The sequence below is a fragment of the Gracilinanus agilis genome, chromosome 3, assembly GCF_016433145.1.
Source record: "Gracilinanus agilis isolate LMUSP501 chromosome 3, AgileGrace, whole genome shotgun sequence".
NCBI lineage: Eukaryota > Metazoa > Chordata > Mammalia > Didelphimorphia > Didelphidae > Gracilinanus > Gracilinanus agilis.
Window position 1 is genome coordinate 73,688,577 of NC_058132.1, and position 13,486 is coordinate 73,702,062.

At 41.4% G+C, this 13,486-nt stretch overlaps 1 protein-coding gene across 1 annotated transcript in view; it reads left to right on the forward strand.

Moving 5' to 3' along the window:
• SCMH1 (Scm polycomb group protein homolog 1) overlaps positions 1 to 13,486 on the forward strand; it is a 130,288-nt gene that overhangs the window by 73,069 nt on the left and 43,733 nt on the right. Inside the window, exons 9-11 of the mRNA XM_044667986.1 lie at positions 4,814 to 4,940; positions 8,551 to 8,751; positions 10,598 to 10,783. Of these exons, the coding sequence (XP_044523921.1) occupies positions 4,814 to 4,940; positions 8,551 to 8,751; positions 10,598 to 10,783 (514 nt within the window). The remainder of the gene's footprint in view (positions 1 to 4,813; positions 4,941 to 8,550; positions 8,752 to 10,597; positions 10,784 to 13,486) is intronic.

A 13,486-nucleotide genomic window follows, 5' to 3' on the forward strand; every position in this document is an offset into this window, starting at 1 on the left:
GAGGGTCCAGGAATGAATAAAGCAAGGGCTTTGGTCAAGAAGCCTCTCTTAAGAGGAGAGGCTTCTCCTAAGGCTAGTCTCTTCAGAAAATCCAGGAAGGAGTAGTCAGTCTTTTTCACTCACCCATATGGTAGTTCTAAGAAAGCAGTCCAAGGTCCTCAGTCAGAGCTCCTCAGGATCCTGTCCAAGGTGAAAAAGAGCCTCCAACTTGAGCTTGGAACTCCAAAGAAGTGTTCACAGGAAGTTGTAACTCCTTTTATAAGGCGCTTCTTTTGTGTCACTTCCTGTGTATTCCTTCCCTTTTACATGTACCAATCATAGGCTAAAGCTTTGCTTAAGACTACCCAGAGGGTAGTCAGTAGATTCTGATTCCTCACCCACACATGGATTACAGACTTCCCCCACTCAGGTGTAAGAGGGATGTTTACACTTTTGGTGATTAAATCTAAAAATGGGCAGGATAGAGTTGATTAACATTAACATCTTCACAGCACTTATCCAAGATAAAGGATTTCTTCACTAATCCTGAATTATATGGTAAGAATAAAACTATTTGAAAGCCTTCCATTGTGCATTTCTTCCCTTCTATTGAACCCCTTGTTTAAGTTTCTAGCAGCCAGAACCTATATCTGATACACTTTTGTGTACCCCAGTGCATCAGACATAAAATTTTACAGATAAGAGGTGCTCAGTGAATTATTTGTCTATATTATGTTATATGGTGTTTCACCTCTCACCCACCTCTCAAGCAAGAACCCTTGCTAACCCCATTTCCTTCATTTTTCACATCCAAGCTATTACTAAAGTCTGTATTTTTTTTTAACATTTTATTCATACGTTGAGTCTTTCATTCACCAGATATCCATTGAGCTAAGAAAATGAAGAAAACATCAACCACCTGTGCCTCTTCTACTCTATTCCTAGTCTATATTTGGATTATTTCTGTTTTCAGTTTCTACATCTATCTTCTCAGTAATTTGCCTCCTCACTTCTCTGACCTCAATCTATGATCCTGAATACCCCAAACAGTTATTTTTGCTGCCTGTTTTATCAACAACTGGATAATATTTTCTCAGCCTTAAGACCTCTCACCTGGGTACTTGGGATGACCTAACATCTTTTATTCCCCTGTTCTAACAGAGTGCTTCTTTCCTCCCCTCTTTAGCCATTGATCCTACCACCTTTCCCCCCTCTTTCTACATACCATGTTCACTCTTCAGCTTTCCCAACTTCCTTCCATCATCCAGAAATTTCTTGAAGGTCCCCCTTTCTTCCCAGGGCCTTCTTTAGTTTGTAGGAGGAACTAATTATTCCTCTGTCTTTTCTTCTACCCATCACTTATTCTGATGTTCAGAGGCAATATGATATATCAGGAGTGGGAAGAACATGAGGTCCTGGGTTCAGAAGATTGGTTCCAAATCCCAGCTGTGAATACTCGTTGTGTAAGGATGGAGGATGGGACAAAAAAAGGGAACCAGTGCAATTCCTCATTCAAAATCAGATTGGAGTCTCTATACCTCATCTTATAGGAAAGCCTCACCCCCAACTCCTGTGGGGTGTCACAACCATCCAGGTCACCCAGTTTAGGGGTGAACACCCCTCAAAGTCTCTCAGTGCATATTTGGCATGAGGGGAGAGCTAGAAGAGTCTCACCTTATAGACTCTATCTCCCCTCCATCCCTAACATTAATTACTGGCTCTGTTTATTATTATAATTGTCTCTATAACCTTGACCAAGTGATTTAATATCCCTGGGCCTTTATTTCCTCATCTGCTCACTGGGAATATGTGAAAACTTGCACTACCTGCCTATAAAGATATTATGAGAATCAAATAGGATAATGTTTATATGAAGTGCTTTGCATAGAGGTATTGTTTTTGCTTCTAACTATACTATATAAAGCACATTATATACTAAACTATACTATATACTACATAACTTACTATATAAAAAGTTTGATAATGCCTTGAAAAGTATGTACTTTGCCATTTTATGTGTGGATGCTTGTCCGACTTTTTGAGTTCCTTCTGTTTTGGGAAGATGGTAAATTCAGGAGAGGACCTGTCAGTCACTTTACAACCAACAACATATTCCTGGGGCATTTAGGAAGCAGTGTTCTTTGTTGGTGAATATCTTTCTCTGATATTCAGGGAAGCTTTTGGAAAACAGTTTCAGAAAAGAACCCTGTCATCTTTCAGAATTCCCCTACTCTAGGAAGTCTTCCTATAGTATTTCTGTAGTATGACTTCCTGTAGTATTGGATTTAAACTCACCCTCACTTTAACCATTTGGATTTCACTTCCTCTATGCTTTATGTTCTGTCTCCAGCATATATCAATCCATCAGTAAGCATTTATGAAGTACCTACTATGTGCCATGCACTGTGCTAGGGATACAAAAACAATGAATGAAACAATCTTTACTCCCTAGAAGGTTATACTCTAGTAGGGAAAAAAACAAATATAGGTATAAGTATATCAGAACAAATTTAGACCAGTTACTGTATAGTCCTTTGAGAGGGAGAGCACTAGCAGCTGGGGAGATGAGGAAAGGCTTCATATTAAAGAAGATGGTGCTTGAGCTGTATCTAGAAAAGAGAGATTCTGTGAGGCAGAAATAATGAAGGAATACATTCCAGGCACAGGAAAATGAAAATGGAAATGGAATTTTGTGTTTGTGTATGAGAAATGGATGACAGACAATTTGCCTGGACCAAACAGGTACTGGGTAGGAAGTAATGCACAGTCTGGAAAGCTAGGTTAGTACTAAGTCATATGTGATTTTAAAAGCTAAAAGAGAGTTTAATGTTCTATCCTAAAAGTACTAGTGAGCCACTAAAATTGATTGAGATTCTGTGATTAAGGAAAATTATTCTAATAGCAGGATGGAGGAGAGACTGGAGTAGTGAGAGATTTGAGTCAGGGAGACTAATTAGTAGAATTGGAAAAATCCAGGCAAGGGGTAATAAAGGATCCCAAACCAAGATGTCCTCAGCATAGGTGATGAGGGGGAGGGGAGTGGCCTGAGAGCTTTGTTCCCCTCCAGCTCTGTTGAGGGGCACATAAAGTAAAAAAAATGTCTTCAGAAACAGTGGAGAGGGGAAAGGGAGCAACTCTGCCCAAGTATCTCTGCCTTTCTAATAAGGAACTGGGGTGGTGGTGGGGGTGGTTCACATGTCCACAGAGAATACTCTGCCTGACATCTTTGGCATCTGTGCCATTGGTTCACCATCACTGCACTATAGAGTTATAAGTAGTTATATTTGGCAGCTGATTGGATATTTTAAAGGGAAGGAGGAGACAGAGATAATAACAAGGTTATAGAGTTGGTGTTACCTTCAATAGAAATGGGTAAGTTTGGAAGAGAGGTGTAAAAGGCAACATGGCAGCGATAGAGCATTATACTTAGAATCATGAAGGCCTGAGTTCAAAAGCTGTCTCAGATAATTATTACGTGGGTGACTCTGGGCAAATCTCTTTACTTCTCTGTGCATCATTTTCCTCATCTGTAAAATAATGGTGTTGGACTTGATGGCCTCTAAAGTTGCTTCCAGCTCTGATTCTGTGATTCTATGATTCATTTCAGCTAATATTTGTTAACTAAGTATTTACTATATGCAAAGAACTGTAAGTTGGTGTGGGATAGATGCAAAGATGATATCTGAACTCTTCCCTCTTGGAGTTTATTGTCTTGGAGAGCATTCTCACATATACATAATGTAATGCTTGCTATGTGCCTTTTTTTTTTAAAACCCTTAACTTCTGTGTATTGGCTCATAGGTGGAAGAGTGGTAAGGGTGGGCAAGGGGGTCAAGTGGCTTGCCCAGGGTCACACAGCTGGGAAGTGTCTGAGGCCGGCTTTGAACCTGGGGCCTAGAGATCTAGACCTCTCAATCCACTGAGCTACCCAGCTGCCCCCTGCTATGTGCTTTTGAGAAGTATGAAACAAAGTGCTTTCTGATGTTTGAAGGGAAAAGTCTTATTTATGGGGGATTAAGAAAGGATACCTAGAGAAGCAGGATTTCAGTTGGATTTCAACAGAAAAAGAAAGGAAGGACATTGGGCAGTAGAGTGCAATTCATTTTAATTGGAACATAACCGAGCAAAATATTATGAAGTAAAATTGAAAGGCAAGGTAGCACCAGATTTTGGAATGCTTTGAATACCAGACAAGGCATTTGAATGTTAACCAGCAGTCACTGGTAGTCCATGAAAATTTTTGAGCAGTGGAATAACACAAAATGTGTGGTAGAAATACTAATCTGATTGTTTGTGAAAGATGGAATGGAAGGAACAGAGCACAGAGGAGGAACAGCAACCTGATAGCAATAGACTATTGCTAGAGTAATCATTTCATAGACCAGATTGGTAGAGATGAGGATCTGTAATACAATGGTAGCAGTATAGACAGATGCAAGATCAAAAAAGTATGTGTTTCAGGTTTGACTTCATTATGACAGTATTTGGATTTTTTTCTTTGTGGTTAATTTGTGTTACACTTATATTGAATTTGGAATTTCACTAAATACAAGCAAACTTGACAGGGAAGAGGTAGTGGGTTAAATTCTGGCTTCGTGGAGGGGGAAAAGGGGATAAGAGGAGAAGATTCTTGTTCATTTGTTCACTCAGTCAACAAACATTTATTGTATATCTGCCATTTGTAAGGTTTTGTAGGGAATTCAGAAGAGTAAAATATGAGCTTTAGTCTCAAGGGACTTATAGTTGTGTCAGGAAAATAAATGCCTAGGATAAAGGGAAAAAGAGACAAGCTGATATATATAGCTGGCAAACTTTTCTCCATCTTTTTTGACAGCGAAAACCTCGGACTTTGCTAAACCCAGCACCCACCTCGCCAACCACCAGTACCCCTGAACCAGACACCAGCACTGTGCCCCAGGACGCTGCTACAATCCCCAGCTCAGCAATGCAGGCCCCCACAGGTAAAAGACTACATTACAGACCAAATGTCCGAAGGCTAGTGCCTTTTTCTGCACTAATATTTGGCTCAGTGTCTGACGTCCTCACAAGAGCACTGGCCATCTAAAGATCTAGGATTGCGTTTATCGTGCATTGTGTGAGCTTGACCAAATCACTTCACCTTTTTGAGCCTTAGTTTCCTTCTCTATAACATGAAGGGATTGAACAAAAACATCTGAATAGCCTAGCTTTCACATATGAGACTATGAATTTGTAAGTCTAATTAATTAGGGCTTCTTTGAATTTTGCAGCATTTGTGGTCCAAAATGCTTCTCTTTAAGGTAAATCTTTAGCTTTACATGTACTAAAACATTCCATCTTTAAGATCTAAGAACTAGGTTCCATGAGTTGTGGGGACACAAGAAAAGAGATTTTCCCTAGCATATTTGTTCATCCAATAAATATTTATTAAAGTTACTATGTTCAATGCCCTGTGCTGAGAATAAAAAAAATGAAAAGTAGCATGCCCTCAGAAAACTTACAATCTAATAAGAGAGATGTAGTATATAGCCAGAGAAGTTTGTGACTAAGGCAGAGTGATAAGAAAGAGAGATGCATACAAAGTGCTCTAAAAATTTTGAGATATCACCTTAATTTGAGAAGATTCAGGAAGCTTCTTTTTAAAAACCCCTACCTTCTGTATTAGAATCAATTCTGTATCAGTTCTAAGGCAGAAGAGCAATAAGAACTAGGCAGTTGGGGTTAAGCGACTTGCCCAAGATCCCACAGCTAGGAAGTGTTTGAATCCAGATTTGAATCCAGGTCCTCTTGACTCCAGGCCTGGTACTCTATACACTGAGCCACATAGCTGTCCCTTGTGAAGCTTCTTGAAGGAGATAGAATCTAAGCTGGGTCTTGAAGGAAGAGAAAGAATTCTACAGGGAGAGTCTGCAAGGAAGACAGAGAGAAAGTAGGAAGTGACAAGTAGTTCAGCTGGTCTAGAAAATGGAGCTCATGAAAGGGTAGTTTGGAATAAACTCAATTCAATTTAATTATTTACTAAGTGCCCACTCTGGGCCAACTTAGTTCTCTGCTAGGTGTTGGAGATACAGTGAAAAAACTCACCTGAGAAAGTGTGGATATCAGGTGTGGATATGACTTATTAACAAATATACAAGAACTTTTACAAATGAGACGCCCTTCAAAAAAAGTCATCCTCAGAGGCTGTGAGCTCATTCCAATAAAGTTATTGTGTGAAAAATGATTTTGTAAGTCCTTTTAGAATTACCTTCAGAGTTAATCATAGTCTTTTGAATGTTCTCAGTGGTAGCAGTATTGAAGGTAGATTTTATTCTTTATTCTAAATGTTATTGTTTTTCAGTCATTTTAGTTGTGTCTTTAAGACTCTTTTTGGTGTTTTCTTGGCAAAGATACTGGAGTTGTTTGCTATTTCCTTCTCTAGTTCATTTGACAGATGAGGAAACAGAGGCAGGCAGGATTAGGTGACTTACCAAGGGTCACATAGTTAATAAGTATCTGAGGCCAAATTTGAACTCAGGACTTCCTGATTCCAAGCCTGACATTCCACTGCACCACCTAGCTACAAATGGAGAAGTCTAAAGAAGTACAAAAGCAGAGGAGTTTTGAGGAAATGGGGAGAAAAACAATGCTGAACCCCCTCTTTAGAAACCTTAAAACTCTTAGACCTGCCCCTCCCCCAGCTAAAAGGTTCAATCAAAGTGGCTATGAAGGTTGCTAATGAGAAGTGAGCACCAGACAGTCAGTCTTACAGTACAATAAGATTTCCAAAAATGAGTTTACTGGGGATGGAAAGGTCCAAAGAGTGAGTTGGACTAGATAGTCTTAAAGTTTCCACCTAGCTCTAAATCTATCATTCTGTTATGCTATGAACATGGCCTATGAGATGCTACAGAGAAGTATACTTTGGAACAGTTTTTCCCCAGTGATATCTTCTGGAACAGGGGCAATGAGAGTATCTGTTTGTCAGGAACAATGTGATATAATGGAAAGAGTGATGAATTTGGAGTCCTAAGACATGAGTTCATATCTTGGCTCCACCATTTACCAGCTGTGTGACTGTAGTTTTGCCATCAGTACCATTAGAGGAGGAACCACTCACATGTCTTCTTATTACCCCCCTCTCCAGTGACATTGACTTCTTTACTGTTTCTTGAATAAAATACTCCATCTCCAAACTCCATTCATATTTATTGGCTGTCCCCCATTCCTAAACTCTTTCCTGTTTGCCTCTAGTGACCCTCCTTCCCCTTCCAGTCATGCTCATTGCCAGGTCCATAGTGTGCCACAGACTAATCCTGGATGAGCAGCTCTGAGTACCTGCAGCTTAATGACTTAGAGCACTGATGGGCAAACTACAGCTCGGAGGGCCAGATGTGGCCCCCTGAAATGTTCTATCCTGCTGTGCTACATTTTTCCTAATCTGTCGAATACAATGAGTAGGATACAATACAATGAAACTTCGAAAGAGTTGCCTTAGAAACAGACTGACAGAGGAGCATCTCCTTTCCTTTGGCCCCCACTTTAAAATGTTTGCCCATCACTGACTTAGGGGATTGGTAAGAATGAGCTCTCCCAGCTCTCCTCTTTCCCTCTGAAAAGGAGAAGGAGTCAGGACATGAACTCCACCCTGTTCTTGCTATCATTCACAAGCTGAGGAAGCTGTCAAAAAGATATTGTCAGAGAACTGTCCCCAGGCCCTTTCTAGCAGCTCTGGAAAGTGACAGGATCAGAGGATACCTTGGCCTGTTTTGGAAAGGCAAGAAGTCTTTAAAAACAAGCAAAAGAAATAAAAATAAAACAGGGTACCAAAAAAGAAGATAGCATTTGAATTTTTTTTAATCTAACCAAATGTTTTTCTAACATTTTTCTGTATAAATACACTCTTGATTAAAGGAATAAGTAGCTTTTGTGCATTGTTACAATTGCTATTAAGCCTATTGCCCACATCCTTGTCCTAGAGAGAAATGGTGATGGTTTGAGCTAGAGGTCTAGGCCCACTATTATTTCACCACCACTCCCTTTGACCCTCTTAGCAAGGAATTCCAGGTCAGAGGTGGATCAGAGCCAAGGGAAGGAAGGACTTCTCAGCTCTGATCTTCTCTCACTGAACTTAACTCTTCACCCTGATACTCTGGTCTCTTCCCTGCTTCTCTCCTCACTTCCACCCCTCCACTTGCCTTATCAGGAAGTGGAAAGGCAGACAAATAGACACAGTGTGAGGAAAAGACAGAGATCAAGTGATAGGGAGAATATTCCATGGAGTGAGGGACAGGAAGGAAGTATAAGAAAGTACATTTGGGAGATTGATAGGAATTTTGTTTTCAGTACAGTACAAGGAAGATAACTTGTTTTGGGCCCTGGCTTTTTGACAGCACCATTTTCCCTAGTAGGCATTATTCCCAGAACTTTTGATCATATAGCCTAAGCCAGTAACATCTGGGTACATGCTTCATTTTCTCCACCACCTACCCACCCCTATCTTCTATGGTATTGTACCCAGCAAACATACATTAAGACTGAGAAGTAGGAATGAAAGTGGAAGAACTCTGTCTTCTCTGGAGTCTGAGTCCACTGTTTTTGTTTCCCCTTCAGTTTGCATCTACTTGAACAAGAATGGCAGCACTGGCCCCCACTTGGACAAAAAGAAAGTCCAGCAGCTGCCTGACCACTTTGGGCCAGCACGGGCCTCAGTGGTCCTGCAGCAGGCAGTCCAGGCCTGTATTGACTGTGCTTACCACCAGAAGACTGTCTTCAGCTTCCTCAAGCAAGGTCATGGCGGGGAGGTCATCTCAGGTAAGCACCTTCTCTCAGCTGCCTGGGGCCCTAGCCTTGCCTTTTCTCCCTGTACAGGCACAGCCAGGGCCCTAGGCAGCCAGAGGGGTAGGGTTCTCCTTCCTGCTGTAATCTCTTTAATCTGCCTCCCATCTCTAACTCTCAGAAAAATGGGAAAAGGTTTCTTAGGGAGTTGGATGTTTGTAGGGAGGTGGGTCTTTGCCTGGGTTTGCTTCTTCCTTTTCCTTAACAAGGAGTACCAACTTTCCCAGGTCTCTCCAGGCCACACTCATGAACCTTTTTGTCAACTGTAGTAACAATACAATGATGGCTCATTCCTCTGATTAGGTTTATAGGACCCTAAATAAAGTTTATGTTCTCTCTCCATTCAGTCCACTTTCATTAGCCTCTACCCTAAGCATGATTGTGTGAATGTCAGCCTGTCCTGTTCATATATAAATATATCACTTTAAAGCTCTCTCCAGAAACAAGGTTCAGCAGCAGAGTTTCTCCAAGCTCTTTGGGAATTTCCTGTCCCACCCACAGAGAAACATGGCACCTCTTTTCTGTGTCCTTTTTCTCCTAAAAAAGTTCCTGCCTAGGCACAAGAGGGGCTATGTCCTATGAAGAACAAAGCAGTTCCTTCTTTTTTTCCTGCTATGGGCTTATCTTAGCACCTGGATCATAAATCCTTGATTATTTTCATCTTGATTTTCTCAGAGCCTATGCTTTATTGTTTTCCCCAAACCTCTGGCTCCTTCTCTTTCTCCTTCAGTATCTCTGATGAATACTAAGAAGGGGAAGTATATCTTTTGCCCTCTCAACCTTCCCTTGTTCTCCTCTTTTACTCTCCCTACTCCTCAGCAACATTTAGCCCTGATAATCCTCAGATGGGACCTGGGAGAGCCATCAGTGCCTAGTTTCCATCTTAGCAAACACCAAAACATAAACCCATACCCCTTAGACTGCCCAAGCACTGGGCACCCAGCTGTAACGTGATGCAATAGCCAAAGCACTGGTTTGGAGAAAAGACTTGGGTTTGAGTTGTGTCTCTTAACAATACAATAACCCATATTTATATTCTTCTTTCTCTCTTTCATCTCATTTTATCCTCCCAATAGCCCCATGATTGTAGGTAATAAAGGCACCTTCAACCCTGTTTTATAGAGAATCCTAAGAGGTGAAGGAGCAAGCCCAGGGCACCCAACTATAATTGGCCAAGCTGGATTTTGATCCCTTCTCTTAGGAATCTTATCACTGGACTGCAGCAATCTCCACTCCTCATGAGCTAGCTTTGTGACCACTGGCATGTCATTCTACTGCCCTGTGCCTTGGTTTGCTCATCTCTAAAGTGAGCACAATCATAGGATACTTTAATTCCTTAGCTTATAGGGTTATTATGATAAAAATACTCTGTAAAATTTTAAGTTCTATGGAAATGAGACTTTTTTGGACTGTAGTTCCTTCTGGTTTTGTGGATTGTTCCTTCTTCTCTGCAATGTCTTATTTTCTTCTGAGTGGTTCTTGTACAGACAGCTCCCTAAAAGAATAAGCCTCCCTTGAGGCTTAGCCCAGCTGATCAAAGACCAAATACATTCCTAATTGTTTTTGTAGGCTGGTTAGAGTTGGTTTGCAGCCATGGGTGTAACCAACCTGATCTGACTCTTCCCATTATCACAAATCTAGGAACTCTGGAGCAGGAGGCCCCTCCCAAATCAAAGCCCACCAGAGGGGTGGATATCAGTGGCACTGACTTGCCTTTGTTTAACCAGGTGACACTGAAAGGCAGGCGTTGGCAACAGTGCGGCCCCAGCTCCTCCTGCACCATGGGGCTTATGTGTTCTGCCGTGTTTGCTTAACTCTGTAGCTGTGTTTGACCGGGAGCAGCATACCCTCAACCTGCCAGCGGTCAACAGCATTACCTTCGTCCTTCGCTTCCTGGAGAAGCTGTGCCGAAACCTCCGGAGTAGCAACCTGTTCGGCAACCAGCCCTTCACCCAGAATCACATGCAGCTCTCCACCACTGAGTACGACCACGACAGGTACCTACCAGGTAGGAGCTGGGATGGGCCTAGGCTTAGAGAGCACCTGCGGGATGGTGGAAGGAGTCAGGAGGCTGAAGGCAGCCCTGGGTTGGCATAGTTATGGGGCATCTGTGCCTAGAGGAGAGCTTTACTTTCTAGGGGCAGATCACAGCATAATCACAGAGCTGGAAGGGAGGGGGCCTTACAGATCATCTAATCCAACCCCCTCATTTTTACAGAGAAGAACACTATGGCCCCAGAAGGGTAAGTGACTCACTCACAGAGCTACTAAATTGCCAAGCTGGGACTCCAGCCTAGGTTTTCTGACTCCAAGCCAGGCCTTTCTTTCTGTCCTTTTACTATTGCCATGTGGAGTAGTAAATCTCATTCCATCTTTTGCTTTCTACTAGACCTTAATCTTCTCAACTCTTTTTGGGCTTCCCTAAATTACTTCTGGGTCTGTACAGGCACAGATAGGTGACTCAGTGAACCCCATGCTGAGAATCTGGAAAGTGAAAATACTGTTTTTTAAGTCCCCAAAGTTATTTCACTCCTGTCTCAAATTTGGCAGCTGTGAGCTAGAATGGATATTTCCCTCCAACAGGGAAATTTAGCCTCAAACTACATATTAAGACATTCTGTAATGATTGGCTATCCTGTGTTTCTTTTGGCATATACCAAATGAGCTTCCTCTACTTTAGTACTTCATGCAAACCAATTCATACTGCCTGGCTGGACTGGAAAATCACTTTTTAAAGTTAACCTACCAGACTCATAGCAGGGAAGCATGTGCCACGTGGCCATCTAAGTGACTAAACACATCTAAGAGAGGTACCAGGAGGCAGGGGGCTAGACTGCTATACTATGAGGCCCTGCACACTGACCCACTCAAAGGAAAACCAGAATTCTGAAAACACTGGGCTCATCTTATTCAGGAGACAGGTAAGATACTTCAAAAGTTTCCTAGAATGTCCTCCTCAACTGAGTATACATTGTGAGAAAAGGCTCCTGACTTTCAAATACTTTATAGGAGGGCAAGATAATATATTGTGTTGCCACTTCACAAGGACACACTTTCTCATTAGTTTCTCCTTTACTTCAGTGCTGATATGAAGAAGTGTTTCTCTATCATCAGAATCAAGAGGGAGCAGAAAGATCTATTCTTTTCTTATATATGCTTCTTATATATCAAGTATTGGGGTGTCCCACATAAACTCTGGGAGGAACTGGTTAAATGGAATCCGATCTTTAAGTAGTCTTTTTTAGAGCATATCATTAATACAGAGTGATACTCTCAGTTTGTCAGCACACCTTGGGATGTAAACTGTGTCTCAGATCCACGTGGTCATTCCTGGAGTCAGCCCTGCCAGATAGAAATTCCATTTCCCAGAGGCCAGTCTCCAAACACCTGCACTGAGGAACTGATACTTCCACAGGAATACTGCACATGGCATTCATAACATAGCATGCAAGTAGATGAGGAGGTTATGAATCCTTTTGACTTTCTGATTAAGAGAACTTCATTCACTTAATAGATACTTACTGAATCCTAATTATGTACAAAGTCCTATGCTCAGGTGCTTTATGGGATACAAAGGAGAAAAAAAACAATAACATGATTTTCTGCCCTGATAGAGCTCACATTCTAATAGGGGAAATGAGATCAATCAATCAACAAGCATTTTCAAGGGCTTAGGTACAAAAAAGGAAAGAGTAAATGCTATCTAAGGGGCTTAAATCCTAGAAGGAAAGACTACTATGGAGCTTCAGAAGAACACTGTAAGCTAAGTATGACAAATAATATTATCTCCACTTTATAGATTAGACAGTTCTACAAGACTTTAAATTACCAGTAGATACTGATATGCATTAAGAGAAGGCATTTTCCTCCCTAGGAGTTACTTAGCCCAATGAAGTCCACAGGTCCAAGTCCTTCCTTGGTCTTCTGCAGGCTCCTTGTCTCTAATATCTTCTTCCTTTGATAAGTTCTCAGAACCTTCAGCATTCTGTCCATCCTCTGGACAAGCTATTTTGTCAATATCTCTCTTAAAATAATTTATGCTGAAAATCATTCTTTTCAGTTCAGTTCAACAAACAATGAGTAAGCGCATACTATGTGCAGACACCCCTACCCTCAGTATCAAAAAGTTGCTTAAAAATTAAAATTACTTCTGCCCTTACAGCCTAATAATGGCAGCCTGGAGTAGTAGAAAGATCTTCAAGCTCCTTGGCATAGAGCTTGAAGATCTAGGTTCAAATCACAATCCCAGCATTTAACTAGATATGTGAACACATTACTTCTTCACCTATAAAAGAGGGGTAATTTCTGCTACTATCTCACAGGGTAACATGTTGTAAGAGCACTTTGTAAATCTCAAAAGTGCTAGAAAAAAAATGTGAGTTATGTTTGTTGTTAATGTATTCATCTCACTAATGTCTACCTGGCTCTCTGCCCAGGAAGACCCTAGTTTAAGTCCTCTATATCCTGTAGGTCATCCTCATTGCTTTGTCTTTGGAACTCTTTCCAAGGTAGGATACAGAGCTGGTTTTGTTGTGGATCCTTCAGGTTGGTAGGACCAGTCAATCTCTGAGGGAAGGGAAGACTAACTAGCTGTTTGCTAAGGATTATGTCTATCAGCATATTAGGTACCTTATCACCTGCATTCTCATCCGATTCTCCACCCTCTAGTACTTATAAGATATCTAGCCTCCACTGACAGATATGCAGAGGG